Genomic DNA, 17106 nt, shown 5'->3' with positions numbered 1-17106 from the left:
TTATACTGCCAAGTTTCTTTTTTTTCCAATGATGCTACATTTTGTACTAACTGAGGGAACCCACAAATGCCATGCTGTGTTTTAAACATTATGGGTTAAATTCGTAATTGCAGATGCTGCTTTCCTTTCTTGCAAAATAAATTTTAGTTTATATGTTAAGCTTGCTTTTCCTAACTGTCATATTAATCATAAATAATTGTGTATGACCCCACAAAAAAGGGAGGGAGTGATTTGCAATTGTTTGTCTGTCCGTCCATCTGGCTGTCCAAAGCCCAAAGTTTGTGTCGCGCAGAACTCAAAAGTATAACTGCTAGAGCCATCTTTCTGTGAATAGTTGTCAGCATGTGAACTTGTCTACCTGAGTATTTTGATGCAAGTGTATCAGATATCTATGGAGTTATGGCCCCTGATTTAGCAAACGATAGGAATCTTTTAGACAGAGCCGAATTGAGAGGGCATCTGTGTCGTATGGACACACATCTACTTTAAAATTAATAAATTGATTAGAATTTGATTAACACCGTGGTATTTGTAGTTTGATATAAGACACTGCTGCATTGACCAACTTCTTTGACCAGCCTTGATTTGCTTTGTGTCAATACTATGTTGCAGCATTGATATACTAACAACTTAGATCCCTACAATGTCCATTTTAATACTATAACTAGACAGTTTCACTAACATAAAAATTACTTGTTACCACTCATAATCATTAAATTTGTATATGCATTTGCGTTATATGGTGTACATTTGTGTTTACTTCATTCTTTAACACATTCATTGTCAATATTGGCCGTATTTTGGTTTTGAAAAAAGAAATCATGGGTTATCCGGTAATGGATAGAATTGAAACATGCAAAGATCTATCAATATAATATGTTTTTACATTGTACAGTATACTAAAAATGTGTAAGTCTTAAAATTTTATCTTCTTTTTAGACCTCATTTTAACTTTATGTGCTCTGAGAATAGCAGTATTTTGTCCCTCAAAATGTCTAGAATTCGTTTACGGTCGGGGGGTTTCGCCCCCAGGCCCCACTATTGGCCTTCATTTTAACTTTTTGTGCTCTGCGAATAGCAGTATTTTGTTCCTTAAAATGTCTGTAATTCGTTTACGGTCGGGGGCTTTGCCCCCCTGGCACCCCCTACCGGGGCCTTTCCTGATACCTGGCCTAATCAGTCACTATTCCACATAATCCTTTGCTATCATAATGACAACCCTGTATGGTTTGAAACTAATCTTGCTTAACCCTTTACTCCATGTATACTCATTTTAACACCTTAGCAAACGGAATAGACCTTAGTCTCTGTTTGCTTATACAATTATAATAAAAATATAATTCTTCACTATTGCCTGTGGTGAGAAAATTCTTTGTTTTAGTACTAGTGCAAGAATATATATTCATAGTGGGTTAAGTTTGGTACATATTCATGGAGGAAAAGGGTAATACTTTGGGCTTTTGTACTTTGCTTTATAAGATTAACAGTGTATGTTTTGAATGTTATGTTCATTATTGTTTTCCATTGTGTAAATCGATGTTAGATGAGAAATAAAAATTTCAGGTTCCTGTATTTCAAGGATGGGCAAAACAAGGCATTCTCACAGCATCAGATGGACTAAGATATGTATCAATTTAACGGTAATTCCAGCTGAAAAATGGTAATAATTTTCTTATTTAGCCCTACTTTTTAACAGTAAAAATCCCTACTTTGCCCTACTTTTTGCTAAAATCTTGCCCTACTTTTGCCCTAGTTTTTTGTGGAGAGGCAGTAGAAAGCCTGCGCAAGCTCAGAATGTAATTTAACATAATTATGTCTGTACCTTTAAGGCCAACTATGGCGGTATCAAAGGCAAGCTGCCGTCGGAGGCAGAGGTTGAGAAGGTCGCTCCGGAGATGATTGAAGACAGGAACGCTGACAGTGACGAGGAAGAAAGAGAGGTGCAGGACGAGGAGCTCAATCGCTCGGACTCCGAGGGGGAACCTGAGATTGAGATGAATTGGAACATCATGCAGTTCCTGCCCACCGCGGGGGCATGTCAGACAAACTTCAATGTGAGTGGTAGGGGCTTGTCAGACAAACTTTAATGGGAGTGGTAGGGGCGTATCAGACAAACTTTAATGTGAGTGGGAGGGGCATGTCAGACAAACTTTAATGGGAGGGGAGTGTCAGACAAACTTTAATGGGAGGGGAGTGTCAGACAAACTTTAATGGGAGGGGAGTGTCAGACAAACTTTAATGGGAGGGGAGTGTCAGACAAACTTTAATGTGAGTGGGAGGGGCATGTCAGACAAACTTTAATGGGAGGGGAGTGTCAGACAAACTTTAATGTGAGTGGGAGGGGCATGTCAGACAAACTTTAAAGTGAGTCGGGCTCCATTGATCTTTGTCAGCTCAGGTACTTAAATGTACCCCTGGTACTTCCAAGTATACTACAATTTACTCTGGGAACAGAAATACACTTAAAGGCTACCAGCCATATTCATGCTAATAAAAGTTTTTCAGCTTTGTATATTGATTCCACTATCAAGTGGGATAGGAATCTTCCTGCCATGATTATTTACAAGAAATTGGTGTTATTGACTGGAAACTGATGGAATTTTTGTGTTCATTTCCTGTAATGGTATTGGAGTCATTCAGTCAACCTATTGATTTGTTCACAAGAATGTAAGTTTGTGCAACAAACTATTTTCACATTGTTCTCCAATCTGCTGACAAAGCTGAATATAGCAGTGACAAGGAATGATTGAATGTGTGTGTGTGCATCTGATCTTGCCCAGGCTATAACTTTGTTATTTATCATGCAATTTTGTTTTGAATACATTTGCTGAAGCAAGCATGTGGGTATGCTATTTTCCTCCAGTGAGACATTTGCAAAAATCACACCCCTGATCCAACCAGTGTGCACTCTTCTTTCCAGATGATCGTTGCAGGCTACATTCTCTCAGTGTACAACAACCTACATGAGGAACAACAACGCCTCACCCCTGGCAGCACCCCAGTACGGCGTCGCCATGGCACCCAGTCCCAGCCGGTCCCTGACACGACCACCACCCCCTCAGCGGTCAGCTTTGCACAGAATCTGATACAGGGAGAACTGGCACAGCAGATGTTTGCGTGAGTTGTCCACTTGTACTTGTATATTGACTTGCTCAAGAAAAAGTTTTATTGTCAGAAGCTAGCACAACGGATGTTTGCGTGGGTGATTGATACATTGCATTGTTATAGAGAATGTTTGTATTGTCAGAAGCTGGTGCAACATATGTTTGTGTGTGTGTCTGGCTTGATACTCAGCGAATTGCTCTAGAAACTCTGTTGTATTTAAGGTACATTTTACATCTGCTTTATAATTTTGGATTCAATGTACAGTCTGTTCAAATTCTATTAAGAGTCAATTCCCTTTGCGTGTAGTATCTGTTGTGTAAAATATATATGCACCATTTACTTATTAAGTGCTAGCCGTGTTCAAAAGAAAGAAAAAACAACATAGTATTCATGGCTAAGTTTGAAGTGACTAGAATTAAGTAGATTTAATTGAACATGCTTTATCATGTGACTTTTGTATTATTATACAAAGAAGTATTATCAAGGTAGGAAATGTAAGCATAGGTAATTCACTGGCCTAGCATGGTGGATACTTTATGTTCAGGAATCTGTCTCTTTGGCCTTCTACATTGTTAAACCCAGGTACTTGTAAAGTGGGATACTCTGGACTCACAGTCTTTCTGTCTTTGTATAGACCCAAAACTTTTCTGGAGGCATTCTCTTTCAGTTTTCAACGTACTAGATTGCAACCTACAGGCACTGTTGCACTTGATTTGATGTTGTACATGTGGGATTTCTATTCGTTGCTCAAATTGTAATGCCCTTTTAAGCATTCTATTACATTTTTATACGCCCGTTTAAAAAAAACGGGACGTATTATAGTTTCACCTTGGGGGGTGGGTGGGCGGCGTCCACAGCAGTTTTCGCTCTCTAATTCAAATAGTTTTCATCCGATCTTCACCAAACTTGGTCAGAAGTTTTATCTAGACAATATCTAGGTCAAGTTCGACTATGGGTAATGCCGGGTCAAAAACTAGGTCACCGGGTCACTTAGTGCATTACAAGCATTACTTAGTGCATTACAAGCATTTAGCATGGTGTCCGCTCTCTAATTCAAGTAGTTTTTATCCGAACTTCACCAAACTTGGTCAGAAGTTGTATCTGGACAATATCTAGGTCAAGTTTGATATGGGTCATATGGGTCAAAAACTAGGTCACGGGGTCACTTAGTGCATTTCAAGCATTAAGCATGGTGTCCACTCTGTAATAGAAGTAGTTTTCAACCCATAATCACCATACTTGGTCAGAAGTTGTATCTAGACAATATCTAGGTCAAGTTCGAATATGGGTCATGCAGGGTCAAAAACTAGGTCACGAGGTCACTTAGTGCATTTCAAGCATTTAGCATGGTGTCCGCTCTCTAATTGAAGTAGTTTTCATCTGATCTTCACCAAATTTGGTCAGAAGTTGTGTCTAGATGATATGTAGGCCAAGTTCAAATATGGGTCATGGTAAAGTTATCAAGTTGTCCAAAACCTTCAAACGGGCGTATCTTGTGACAGTTTGGCACTCTTGTGATTATTGATACACCCTATGAGCAAAATAACTCTGAACCAACAAGGTCCACAGGTATAATATTTGGTATGCAACATCATGTAGTCCTCTACAAATGCCACTGCAACGTTTGCTAAAATTGGCCGTGCCCTGGTGTCACATGGTTGATATAAACATGTATAGCACACTTCCTCTTAAACTACTAAACCCATAGGTTTAATTTAAAAACGTAAAATTACCTTGTGGAATTTGTGGAAATCATGCTCCTGGAGTCTAAAAGAGTCCATGCTGTGGGTGATGAGGTGTAATGATTTATATACTCTTTTACATCAAAAAAAACTTATGAAATATTATCTCTGAAATTGCAGTGTACTGTTTGGTCTATTACATTGTATAGTGGTAAAATCATGGCCCTTTGTTCAAAGCTAACCCTAAGGGGATAACATTTCTTTAAAATGTCAAAATAATACATGGGGGGGGTATTCCTTGGCACTATTGTGAAAAGCTCTATCCTTCTAACAGGCATTACGTATGGTAGAACATGAATCAAACAGGTTAAACCCATGAATTCCGTGTGGTTACCAATTTAAATGAACATCAATCTCAAATCCTATGTGTGTTTCAGGCTAACTCAGAAGATCCACAAGAAGTTGAGTGGTAACCGTGGGCAGACAGATGTTGCCGAGGAGTTTCCACGGCCTCCTGGCTCTCACATCCCACTGCATAACCCTGCACTGGAGTTCATCAAGGCCATATGCAAGGTTAGAGCATTTTCAGGGAGCTTGGCTTATTATGCCTCTGGTAGGGTGGCATATAGCAGTCGGTCTGTCGGAATTGGGTTTTTCGGAGGGTTTTTTACACAGAGCTTTCAGAAAAATTGAGTTGATTTTTGGTATGTGAGGATACCTACATGAATTAGAGATGAAGTGTGAGTTTCGTTACGGTCCATTGATTTAATGGGAAGTAATGGGCCTTGGACTTACCAATTTTCTCTAAAATAGCAGCAATGCAGCTTCAAAGCGCAGTAGTGTTCATAGTGTTTTACAAACTCAGTAGAAGGGGTCTATGTAAAGTGCATATACAGTAGAGGGTTGTGTAGAAAGATGTGTGATTTGTGTCACATGTAAATTAAAAAGTATATCTGCTATGGGACAACTTTGTAAATATTTATTGGCTTCTTACGAATTATTGTATGGGTCAAATAAGAAATAATTTGTATTGACATTTTATATTTAACTACAATTTATTAAAAAAACTCTTGTATTTAAATCTCACAGCATGTTTTTGAACATTGACTGTGTATAATTGGAGTATTTATTTCAAGGCATTAATGTGAAAACATTAAAAGGAATTATTTTCCTTTCAATTTAAACAGAAAAAATCAAGTCATGTGCGTGCTTTTAGATCCTTGTTTATTTCTTTTATTTTTTGTAAATCAGCCACACAATGTGTTGACCCAAAATAAATAGAATGTACAAAACATATAGTAATAATGTTAATGCTATCCCTGGACAAAACAATCACTGACACTATCAAGGTGACAAAGCCGTTTTCTTTCTACAGTTGTTATCACTGGACTGTACGATCACTATCCAGGTAACAAAGCCCTTTATTTTCGACAGGTGTTATCACTGGACAGTGATCACTATCTAGGAGACAAAGGCACTTTTTCTTTCTACAGGTGCTAACCCTGGACACTACGATCACTGTCACATTTGACAAAGCCCTTTCTTACTACAAGTGCTTTCGCGGGACAGTATGATAACTATTCAGTTGACAAAGCCCTTTTCTTCCTACATGTGCTATCACTGGACAGTACAATCACAATCCAGGTGACAAAGCTCTTTTCTTCCTACAGGTGCTATCACTGGACAGTACAATCACTATCCAGGTGACAAAGCCCTTTTCTTCCTACAGGTGCTATCACCAAACAGTACAATCACTATCCAGGTGACAAAGCCCTTTTCTTCCTACAGGTGCTATCACTGGACAGTAAAATCACTATCCAGGTGACAAAGCCCTTTTCTTCCTACAGGTGCTATCACTGGACAGTACAATCACAATCCAGGTGACAAAGCTCTTTTCTTCCTACAGGTGCTATCACTGGACAGTACAATCACTATCCAGGTGACAAAGCCCTTTTCTTCCAACAGGTGCTATCACTGGACAGTACAATCACAATCCAGGTGACAAAGCCCTTTTCTTCCTACAAGTGCTATCACTGGACAGTGCAATCACAATCCAGGTGACAAAACCCTTTTCTTCCTACAGGTGCTATCACTGGACAGTACAATCACAATCCAGGTGACAAAGATGCAGAGGGACCTACTTAAACTTATAGGGGTCGGCGAGTTCTCCCCAGACGCCATCTTCAAGGACCCATGCCTGTCGTACGTACTCCCCGAGGTGATCTGCAAGTCGTGCAACCACATCCGGGACCTTGACTTGTGCAGGGACCCATACCTCAACCAGTCTGGACCAGGGTGAGTGCAGTGTAACTCTGATCTGGTATCAAGAATGTTTTAATGATTGGGGGTAAGGTCTTTATATATCTTAATGGGGAACAATTATTCAGCAAAAGTGAGGAAGAGTGGGACACTGGGTCAAAGGTCAAGGTCACTGGCACACAAAGTGTGAAATTGTTTCCTATCAATAACCCGTCAACTGATTCACCGACTGGCCTTGGACAGTAGAGTACCCCTATTGAAATTGGGGTCACTTGGTCAAAGGTCATTGTAACAATAAGTGTGAAAATCGTTTCTGATCAATTACTCGTCAACAAATTGACCGATTGGCTTGATACTTCACATGCCCATTGGCCTCAGTCTTTTTAATTATTATCTACTAAATCAGCATCATCGCTTTACTGCAAAGAGAATGGATTATCGTTGACTTTCTCATCCAACAACAATTAATTAATCAATTTTATTTAATTATTTAGACATCACTAGTTATGATACTATAATATTCTCAACCAGATTACTATAATGATGATTTAACGTAAGTGCATAGTTCTGAGTCAACTAAAAACTTATTTAAGTGGCTAAGTCACACTATTATGATAAGATTAACTCTAATAGTCAGTTTTGTTATCCCCCGCCATAGGCTGAGGGATATTGTTTTGGCGTTGTCCCTCCTCCATCCTTCCGTCCATCCGGCACTTTTGTGCCCGGAGCTATATCTTGGAAGTGCTTTGGAGGATTTCATTGAAACTTGGTATGAGTATACCGGTATATATGAATAAGAGGATGATGCACGCCAAATGGCATTGTACACCATTGGATAATAACGAAGTTATGGCCCTTTGTATTTTGAAAAAAAAATCTTTTTTTGTGTGTCCGGAGCCATATCTTGGAAGTGCTTTGCGGATTTCATTGAAACTTGGTATGAGTATATATATGGATAAGAGGATGATGCACGCCAAATGGCATTGTACACCATGGGATAATAACGGAGTTATGGCCCTTTGTATCTTGAAAAAAATCTTTTTTTGTGTGTCAGGAGCCATGTATTGGAAGTGCTTTGACGGATTTCATTGAAACTTGGTATGAGTATATATATATATGGATGAGAGGATGATGCACGTTGGCCTTGTCCATCTGTCCAGAAAACTTTTGTGTCCTGAAGTATATTGGTGGGGGATACCAATTCAACGAATTGCTTGTTGCAAAAAAAATCCTGTGTCAAAGCCCTAAGGGGGGTGGGGTACATCTGTCTCCGACTGTGGAGCTCTTGTTTTTATCTTCAAACTCTTGGACAAGCAACCCTAAGGTGTGGCTGTTTATTTGTGTCTAATAGTTGATTATGTAGCACTTAAATGCAAGCCACTCTCTGAGGACTGAGAAAACTTGGCTTAATTCAATGGGAAGTTCACACTGACTAATCATGGACAACACTTTCCACTTTTAGTATAGAAGAGACCACCCTTAAACAAGAAAATCCATACAAGCAGAAATTAATCCCTGATTAGACCTTGCGGACTGCACAGTCTAATATAGGACGAGGCTTCATGTTCATTCATAAAACCCAGTTTTCCCAGAGCTTGGCTCATGTTTTCCATGTTCCAGAGCCCGCTGGTCGTGTATTCAGTGCAAGGGGGACTATGATCTGGAGGAGATTGAACAGTGTCTGATAGAAGCCGTCCAGAGAAAGTCCATGGCCTACGTCCTGCAGGACCTCGAGTGTGTCAAATGTCATCAGGTAAGAAAGATAAGCCTTAAAAACATGGACTGCCGAAGAGTTGTTTCCTTCTCAAATTAATTTCAGAAATATAATATGCTCTAGTTTTAACATGGCACTTGTGAATATTCAATTAAATTCAGTTTGAGTATGCACCCGCTAGGGTGGCATATAGCTGTTGAACTGTTTGTCAGTCTGTCCGTCCGAAAACTTTAACATTACCCATAACTTTTGCAATTTGAACATAGCAACTTGATATTTTGCATGCATGTGTATCTCATGGAGCTGCACATTTTGAGTGGCGAAAGGTCAAGGTTATCCTTCAAGGTCAAAGGTAAAAAAATAATAAAAGCGGCGCCGTAGGGGGCATTGTACATTTCTTGTATTATATAAAATTATTATGAATGATTGACATGAATATTTCAAGAGACCTTTAAAGACTATATAAGTCATAACCCATCTCCTCCCCAAAAGCTTAGTGTTAACAGCACAAAAGAATTTACTTTGCTGTTTCGTAGTTTGAGAAACTCAAAACTGTTAATCTTTTTCGGTTCATGTATGCAAATCACGTGCACTTTTTAATTAATTATGCATTTTTGTCCCCTACCGGTGAAACCGGAGGGGACTTATGGTTTGCACTCCGTCTGTCTGTCTGTCAGTCGGTCGGTCAGTCTGTCTGTCACACTTTTCTGGATCCTGCGATAACTTTAACAGTTCTTCATATTTTTTCATGAAACTTGAAACATGGATAGATGGCAATATGGAGATTATGCACGTTATTTCACTTTGTTCCTACGTCAAGAATTCTGGTTGCTATGGCAACAACAACAAAAAAAACATTTCTGACCATGGTGGAGTTTCACCGGTAGGGGACAATATTGCTTGTCAATCTCTTGTTCTATTTATAACTTGAAAGCAAAAAATATTTTCCAGTGATTTGTATCCTTTATAAAGTACCGGAAAGCGGCACTTCCCAATTAGGAAAAAACTACACATTTCCCATTGCTGTAAAAAAAATTCCTCCTCCTCCCCAAAAAAAATATTTTTTTTTATATATATATATAACATTTAGTTACCCTATGCAGCTCTATGGCATAAACCTAAGTAAATTTAATATTGACAATTTGAAAACAATAAGTTAAGTATTTGGGTGCAAAAAAAGAAATACACCAATTTCCCAATGTGAAGATTTCATGATGCCAATTTTCCCAATTTCAGGGTTTTTCGCACATATTTTTCCAATTGATCTGGTACTGGTACTTTTCCCTATTGGGAAAAAAAATTTCATATTCCTGGCTACTTGCAGATCAAGGACTCTAACATGCGTACATACTGCTCATGTGCTGGGGTGTACAAGACGACAGCCACCATTGAAGATTTGGGTAGGCAGCTGAGGACATTTCAGGGAATTGCGAGGTAAGGACTGGATATGAGGAACTTGGTATCTCTGGCGCTGCACAAACAATATGCCCCATACCCCATTGATGAAAAGACCCACATTATTTCTTCTTGCAGTACTTTTATTACATCTAAACTAAACCACTAAAGCTTGAGAAACTTCATTCTCAGCGCTTGTGTGTGGATTAACGACCATTCAGACTTCTCTGAATGTTCATAATCTCTACAAATATAACATTGTTCATAATCTCTACAAAGATAACATTGTTCATAATCTCTACAAAGATAACATTGTTCATAATCTCTACAAAGATAACATTGTTCATAATCTCTACAAAGATAACATTGTTCATAATCTCTACAAAGATAAAATTGTTCATAATCTCTACAAAGATAACATTGTTCATAATCTCTACAAAGATAAAATTCTTCATAATCTCTACAAAGATAACATTGTTCATTATCTATACAAAGAAAACATTGTTCATAATCTATACAAAAATAACATTCTTAGGAGGTGGGTCTGTTCATAATCTATACAAAAATAACATTCTTAGGAGGTGGGTCTCTGGCATACAATTTTAAGTGTTCTTATTTTTATCAAGTAAAAAAAATGAATATTTGTTTCTTATGTACTACTATATAATTGCACATCTTTCTGTCTTTCATCTGCATCATGCATTATGTGTCAGTACTATTTGTCTGTTTTACAGTCACTACAACATGGTGCTGCTACAGGAGACGGTCGGATGGATCCTGAGGTTGAACCCTCAGATTGAGGTGTAGCCTGGCACCGTGTGAGGTGTAGTCTGGCACCGTATGAGGTGTGGCCAGGCATCTTGTAAGGTGTAGCCAGTCACACCAAATTGTAAGGTGTTGCATCCGAGACTGACAGCTTCCTCTGGCACCTACTGCAACATACCATTCACTTCATAATGGATTGTGTACCCACACCTAGAACAATAGATATGAATTGCCTGCCTCTCAGCTGATTGCCCCTTTGCTATTCTTGAATTTTTATGCTGTACCATGAAACATTTCCAGAATGATGCCCTTCATGGCTGGGAACAATTTTTGTTAGGCACATACTTGTAGTTGACTGGCCTGTAAAGTGGGACATATACTTGTAGTTGACTGGCCTTTAAAGTGGAACACATACTTGTAGTTGACTGGCCTGTAAAGTGGGACACGTACTTGTAGTTGACTGGCCTGTAAAGTGGGACACGTACTTGTAGTTGACTGGCCTATAAAATGGGACACATACTTGTAGTTGACTGGCCTGTAAAGTGGGACACAAACTTGTAATTGATTGGCCTGTAAAGTGGGACACATACTTGTTGTTGACTGGCTTCTAAAGTGGGACACAAACTTGTTGTATGTAGACTGGCCTGTAAAGTGGGAGTCTTAATGGGAAAACAAGATTTTACCAGGGATGGGTTTATGGCTTTGCAGAGACTGCTATAGTGCTTATGTATGTAAGAGTCAACTATAATTTACATTTTCACATTACATTTTTTAGTGCTTCCTGTATTTTGTGTTGGCGTGTATTAATCTATAATCTAAATGTACTAGATTTTGAATGATTGAAAAATGTATAATGTTTTTGCTATGTTGTTGTTTGAAATGTTTCATTAATTTATGTTTGGATATACCATCATCTTTCTATGATTTAAAAATGCTTCGTGCTCATTTATATGTGAATACTTAGTGGGTGCATTTGTTACCAATGGCTATTTCAAGGAATTATATGATACAACTATGTTCCTAAAATCACATGGTTGAGTATTAATAAGGAAACCTGTATCTTTATCAGATGGGAAAATTTTGTATGGAAAAAACTTGCATGAATTATAGTGACAGAAGGATAACATCCCTTTTCTGTGTTTGATCAGGATAAACTTTTCTGATTTTCTCCGAATTATCTCTTGTGATATGTGGGGCATTTTGTAAACCAAATCCCCTTGTTTGTATAAAACTGTGATAATATATTTAAAAGAATAAATACACTTATTGGACAATTTAGTTTGTGTCTTCAATGGACTACACGTATATAGAATATACATCACAAATTAAAATTGTCATACACATTTACATTGAAAGTCGCATGGAAGCTTCAATTATAGATTGTTAACCATGAATGTAGCTTGTCAACATTAGCCTTATGCTTTGTATCAACTGACTCTACTTGTGAACACTATTAGCATAAATCATTGGACTTCATACTTGTGAACACTATAAGCGTAAACCACCTGACTATACTTGTGAACATGAACAGCATGAATCACTTGACTTTACTTGTGAACACTATTAGCGTAAATCACCCAATACAATTGTGTCCTATATCTGTCCACGCTAAGCATTTCGTGAAGTACACTTATTGATTTATCAAGATTCTAGTATGGAAACTTAGTGTGATATATTCATCATAACGGTACTTCAAAATAGTCATGTATAGAGGCCATTGTTAGGTTGATGTTGGAGCTATAAGTGCAATTAACCCATTTATGCCTAGTGGACTCTCCCATCCTTCTAAATTGGATCAATTTATTTCCAAAATTAGGGATGTCTAGTATATTTATTTCTATATTTTTAATATTTCTTACAGAAATTTCTTTAAGAAAACAGCGCAGACCCAGATGAGACGCCTAATCATTTGGTGTCTCATATGGGTCTACGCTGTTTGCCAAGGCCTTTTTTCTAGACGTTAGGCATAAATGGGTTAATTTGGTCATAAACAGTGAAACTGAAGACTTGACCAACTTTTCATTTTCACTGGTTATGACCAAAGACCTATAAATGTATTTTATAGGTCTTTGTTATGACCAACTTTATTGTACGAGCAGGGCTCCAGCAGCCATTTGCAATTATCGCCAAATTCAAACGTTTTATGAAAGTGGCCATAGAATCTTTCAATTTGCGAAAACAAGTGGCGATAAAAATCAATTAGATATGCAGAATTACTGGTCAATATAGTAGTCTCTGCCATTAGTTTTATCATTCAGAGGTCAATCAAAGTTGAATTTTGAAATTGTGAGCCAGGAACCATTAGTCTTCTTAAAATTGTTCATGTATGATGCCTTGAATAATTGTATTCTGCTATTTAATTATGCATCTTCAAAGTAAAACGGCTCATTTAAACAACACTCAAAAATGAGAAAATAAGAGTTAATCTCTGCTGAAATAAAGGTTTCCCCGACACTGGCAATACATATGGGGTTCGTTTAAAGGTCAGATTCGGAATTTCGGCTGTATGTTTGTTTTTTATGTCCCCGGTAGGGTGGCATATAGCAGTTGATCTGTCCGTCCGTCCGAAAACTTTAATGGTTATGACTTTTTCAATATTTAACATAGTAACTTGATATTTCGCATGCATGTGCATCTCATTGAGCTGCACATTTTGAGTGGTGAAAAGTGAAGGTCAAGGTCATTCTTCATGGTCAAATGTCTAATATATGGTGTCTGTCCGTCCGTCCGAAAACTTTAACATTGGCCATAACTTTTTCACTATTGAAGATAGCAACTTGATATTTGGCATGCATGTGTATCTCCTAGAGCTGAACATTTTGAGTGGTGAAAGGTCAAGGTCATCCTTCAAGGTCAAATGTCAAATATTCCATCCGTCCGAAAACTTAAACGTTGGCCATAACTTTTTAAATATTGAAGATAGCAACTTGATATTTGGCATGCATGTGTATCTCCTGGAGCTGAACATTTTGAGTGGTGAAAGTTGAAAATCAAGGTCATTCTTAAAGGTCAAATGTCAAATATTCTGTCCGTCCAAAAGCTTTAACATTGGCCATAACTTTTTAAATATTGAAGATAGCAACTTGATATTTGGCATGCACGTGTATCTCATGGAGCTGCACGTTTTGAGTGGTGAAAGGTCAAGATCATCCTTCAAGGTCAAAGGTCAAATTGTGCAATATTGAAGATAGCAACTAGATATTTAAAATGCATGCATTTTTCATGGACTTGCACATTTTTGAGTGGTGAAAGGTCAAGGTCAAAGGACAAATTTTGCAATATTGAAGATAGCAACTCCATATTTTGCATGCATGCGTATCTCATGGAGCTGCACATTTTGAGTGGTGAAAGGTCAAGGTCAAAATATGGCTTCAAAGTGGCGCATTAGGGGGCATTGTGTTTTTGACAAACACATCTCTTGTTAAATAAAAAAATATTTGTAAGAAAATGTATATTTGATTAAATGTTCAATTGCTAAAAATTTACAACTTCAAAGAAGTAAAAAGGTACTGAACATTACTATATAAGTAATAATTATTCTAAATTAATACACCTGTAAAGGTAACAAAAATACTTTAAACACATAGTAGCTATGAGCATATGAGCGACTGTGACGGCGATGGAATTTTGATCTGACCCCTGGGTCAAAAGTTATGGGTAAATAAATGGGTAAAAAAATTCATTTTACTAACAACATGCGACACGCATGATAATAACTTTTGACCCATGGGTCAGATCAAAATTCCAAAAAGTGTACCATCGCACATATGCTCATAGCTACCATGTGTGTAATAAGTTTCAAGGTTCTAGTGCTTATAGTGTAGAAGGAGAAAGAGAAGAACCACGCCCATCCAAAACTTTAAAATTGTAAAAAAAAAACTCATGTAACTAACAGCATGCGACGCACATGATAATAACTTTTGACCCAGGGGTCAGATCAAAATTACAAATAGTGCACCGTTGCACAGGATTAGGGACCATGGACCATACGGCCCAGATTATCTTCAATTTTGTATGAATAAATTTAAGAAAATATTAAAAGTGTAGTATTTCATGTTCATTCAAGCATGTTTTATATTATTTCATCGTGTAAGGATTATCGGACTATACGGCCCAGATTTGCGTACCATACGGCCCAGATTTGGGAAGCATACGGACCATGTCTTAATTACTATTTATTTCGTGTTCCTTCAATATTGTATGAATAAATTTAAGAAAATATTTAAATTGTAGTATTAGTATTTCATGTTCATTCAAGCATGTAAGGACACAAATATGGATACCCTTGTAAATTCCTTTATTGTTTGTTATAATATCGACATCCAAAATGCACATCAATTTCAGGCACATATATATAGAACACTTCTAAACAAATACATATATACGTAAAACAAAAAAAACTACATTTATAGCAATTTTGTGAGATGTGAGCAAGCGAATGTACAAGAACAAAGTTTTATTACATACATACAAACAAACAAAAAAAAAACAGATAAAACATATATATATAAACTATATTCATAACAATTTCGAGATCTAGACTCACAATGTATAAGAACAAATATTTATTACATACAACCAAACAAACAGATATATACCTTTTCACTCAATCGTTCACACTAGCAAAACAAACAAACACACGTACACATTTACACAGGTCCATACAGTCTACAGCACTCATTCAGAAGCTAACTTGTACTAATCTCTTTTTTCCCGTAGCGGTTCCAAGCCGCGCACAAACGCCCTTGGGTGGCACGGGCACACCAGAGACCAGGGTTCTCTTCAACACAAACGCATAGCCTTCACTGGATACTAGCTTCCGCGAACCTTTCTTGGAACCACCATCCACAAACAGTGTATGTAGGTGTTCCATCTAGTACGACATCGTGGACGGTTTCATCGTTGAGGTCACTGAAAGAAATCATTGTTGATTACTTTACATTAATTAATATGAATAATACCCAATTAATTTAATCAAATAACAAATAAGTATGCGATATGTACTATACATTGAATATATAATGTGGGCCTGTATAAGCTTTATTGCTGAACAAATGCTGTTGTTGTTGTTATATAGAACTAAACTGTAAAGTAGAACAATTGTAATTGTTGTTATAGTAAGAAGTAAAACATAGGAATGTTTTATTATTTGTATAGAACAACAAATATGTGTTTGATCTATTATTGTATATTATAATTATGATAACTTTTTAATTTGTCCACCCAATTAATTTATTCAATTAACAAATGAGTATGTGATATTAATATATATATAATAATATATGACTATAGTGATACATTATAATGTATTGCTATAATATGATTTAAAACATAGACATAATGTTATGTTATTAATGTTATGAGTTTTTAATCGGCCAACTTACGTCTCATCTTCCGACTCCATGGAACGCTCAGGGCGACTAACGTCAAACATTGACGTTGAGTGATCTGCTCCCACCGCGTCCATAATATTCCCACTTCCTGACTCTTCGTGCAACAACAGAGCAGCCTGTGTTGCTTTGATGTCCGTCGGTGCATCAGGCACCCGCAGTACGTGGACAACTTCATCTACATCCATGTCATCATGAGAGGTATCGTAGTGACGACACCTCATACATACGAAACGCAGTTCATCCTGTTTTCGAACCGCTTCGTCATATACCACCTCCGATATCCCAGTGTTTCCACATCGGATATGATGCCACCGTTAGCACTTGTCACAAGTGACCGCTCTTGAGTTGAGTAAATTCTCCTTAAGCAAAACAAACATGGAGGCGCGGGCAATTTTTTTCGAATATGGTAAGAACATGTCCATACTTGATATTTATATTGTCTTCAATAATAACGATTGTCACACTTTACCTTTAATTAGTAATTAAAGGGGCCTTTTCACAGATTTCGTCATTTTTTAACTTATTCATTAAATGCTTTATATCGATAAATGTAAACATTGGATCGTAAAAGCTCCAGTAAAAAATCAAGAATAAAATTTAAAAAAGGAATAGGACATTGCCCGGACCACATTTCGAACCAGTGACCCCTGGAGTCCTGCCAGAGTCCTGAAGTAAAAACGCTTTAGCCAACTGAGCTATTCCGCCGAGTACACATATACGTATCGTATTTTATACCATATATAAGCAATCTTCGTAGTTTCACAAAATTTAACGACAAAAACAGAACTCTCCA

At 37.4% G+C, this 17106-nt stretch overlaps 2 protein-coding genes across 2 annotated transcripts in view; one reads left to right on the top strand and one right to left on the bottom strand.

The window, feature by feature from the left end:
• Positions 1-11433, top strand: part of LOC127860129 (DNA polymerase epsilon catalytic subunit A-like) — a 148825-nt gene extending 137392 nt beyond the window's left edge. The window contains exons 43-49 of the mRNA XM_052397979.1: positions 1830-2054; positions 2921-3117; positions 5225-5360; positions 6871-7082; positions 8667-8799; positions 10085-10194; positions 10890-11433. Coding sequence (XP_052253939.1) covers positions 1830-2054; positions 2921-3117; positions 5225-5360; positions 6871-7082; positions 8667-8799; positions 10085-10194; positions 10890-10962 — 1086 coding nt within the window. The 3' untranslated portion in view covers positions 10963-11433. The remainder of the gene's footprint in view (positions 1-1829; positions 2055-2920; positions 3118-5224; positions 5361-6870; positions 7083-8666; positions 8800-10084; positions 10195-10889) is intronic.
• A 4265-nt stretch (positions 11434-15698) lies between these two features.
• LOC127860063 (uncharacterized) lies at positions 15699-16771 on the bottom strand. Its single transcript, XM_052397821.1, has 2 exons — positions 16305-16771; positions 15699-15831 (listed from the first exon to the last, which is right to left on the bottom strand). Exons 1-2 carry the CDS (start codon positions 16532-16534, stop codon positions 15723-15725), a joined length of 339 nt encoding a protein of 112 aa, XP_052253781.1. The 5' UTR covers positions 16535-16771; the 3' UTR covers positions 15699-15722.
• Positions 16772-17106: the final 335 nt, after the last annotated feature.

The sequence above is a fragment of the Dreissena polymorpha genome, chromosome 15 (genome assembly GCF_020536995.1).
Source record: "Dreissena polymorpha isolate Duluth1 chromosome 15, UMN_Dpol_1.0, whole genome shotgun sequence".
Lineage (NCBI taxonomy): Eukaryota > Metazoa > Mollusca > Bivalvia > Myida > Dreissenidae > Dreissena > Dreissena polymorpha.
This window is presented reverse-complemented; position numbering and strand designations above follow the sequence as displayed.

What these genes read in the sequence shown, in the direction of transcription:
- LOC127860063 (XM_052397821.1), bottom strand. Translation starts at nt 16,534, where the DNA reads ATGAGGTGTCGTCACTACGATACCTCTCATGATGACATGGATGTAGAT. An exon ending in ATGGAGTCGGAAGATGAGAC is followed by an intron (nt 15,832 to 16,304) that starts GTAAGTTGGCCG and finishes GATTTCTTTCAG; the next exon opens with TGACCTCAACGATGAAACCG.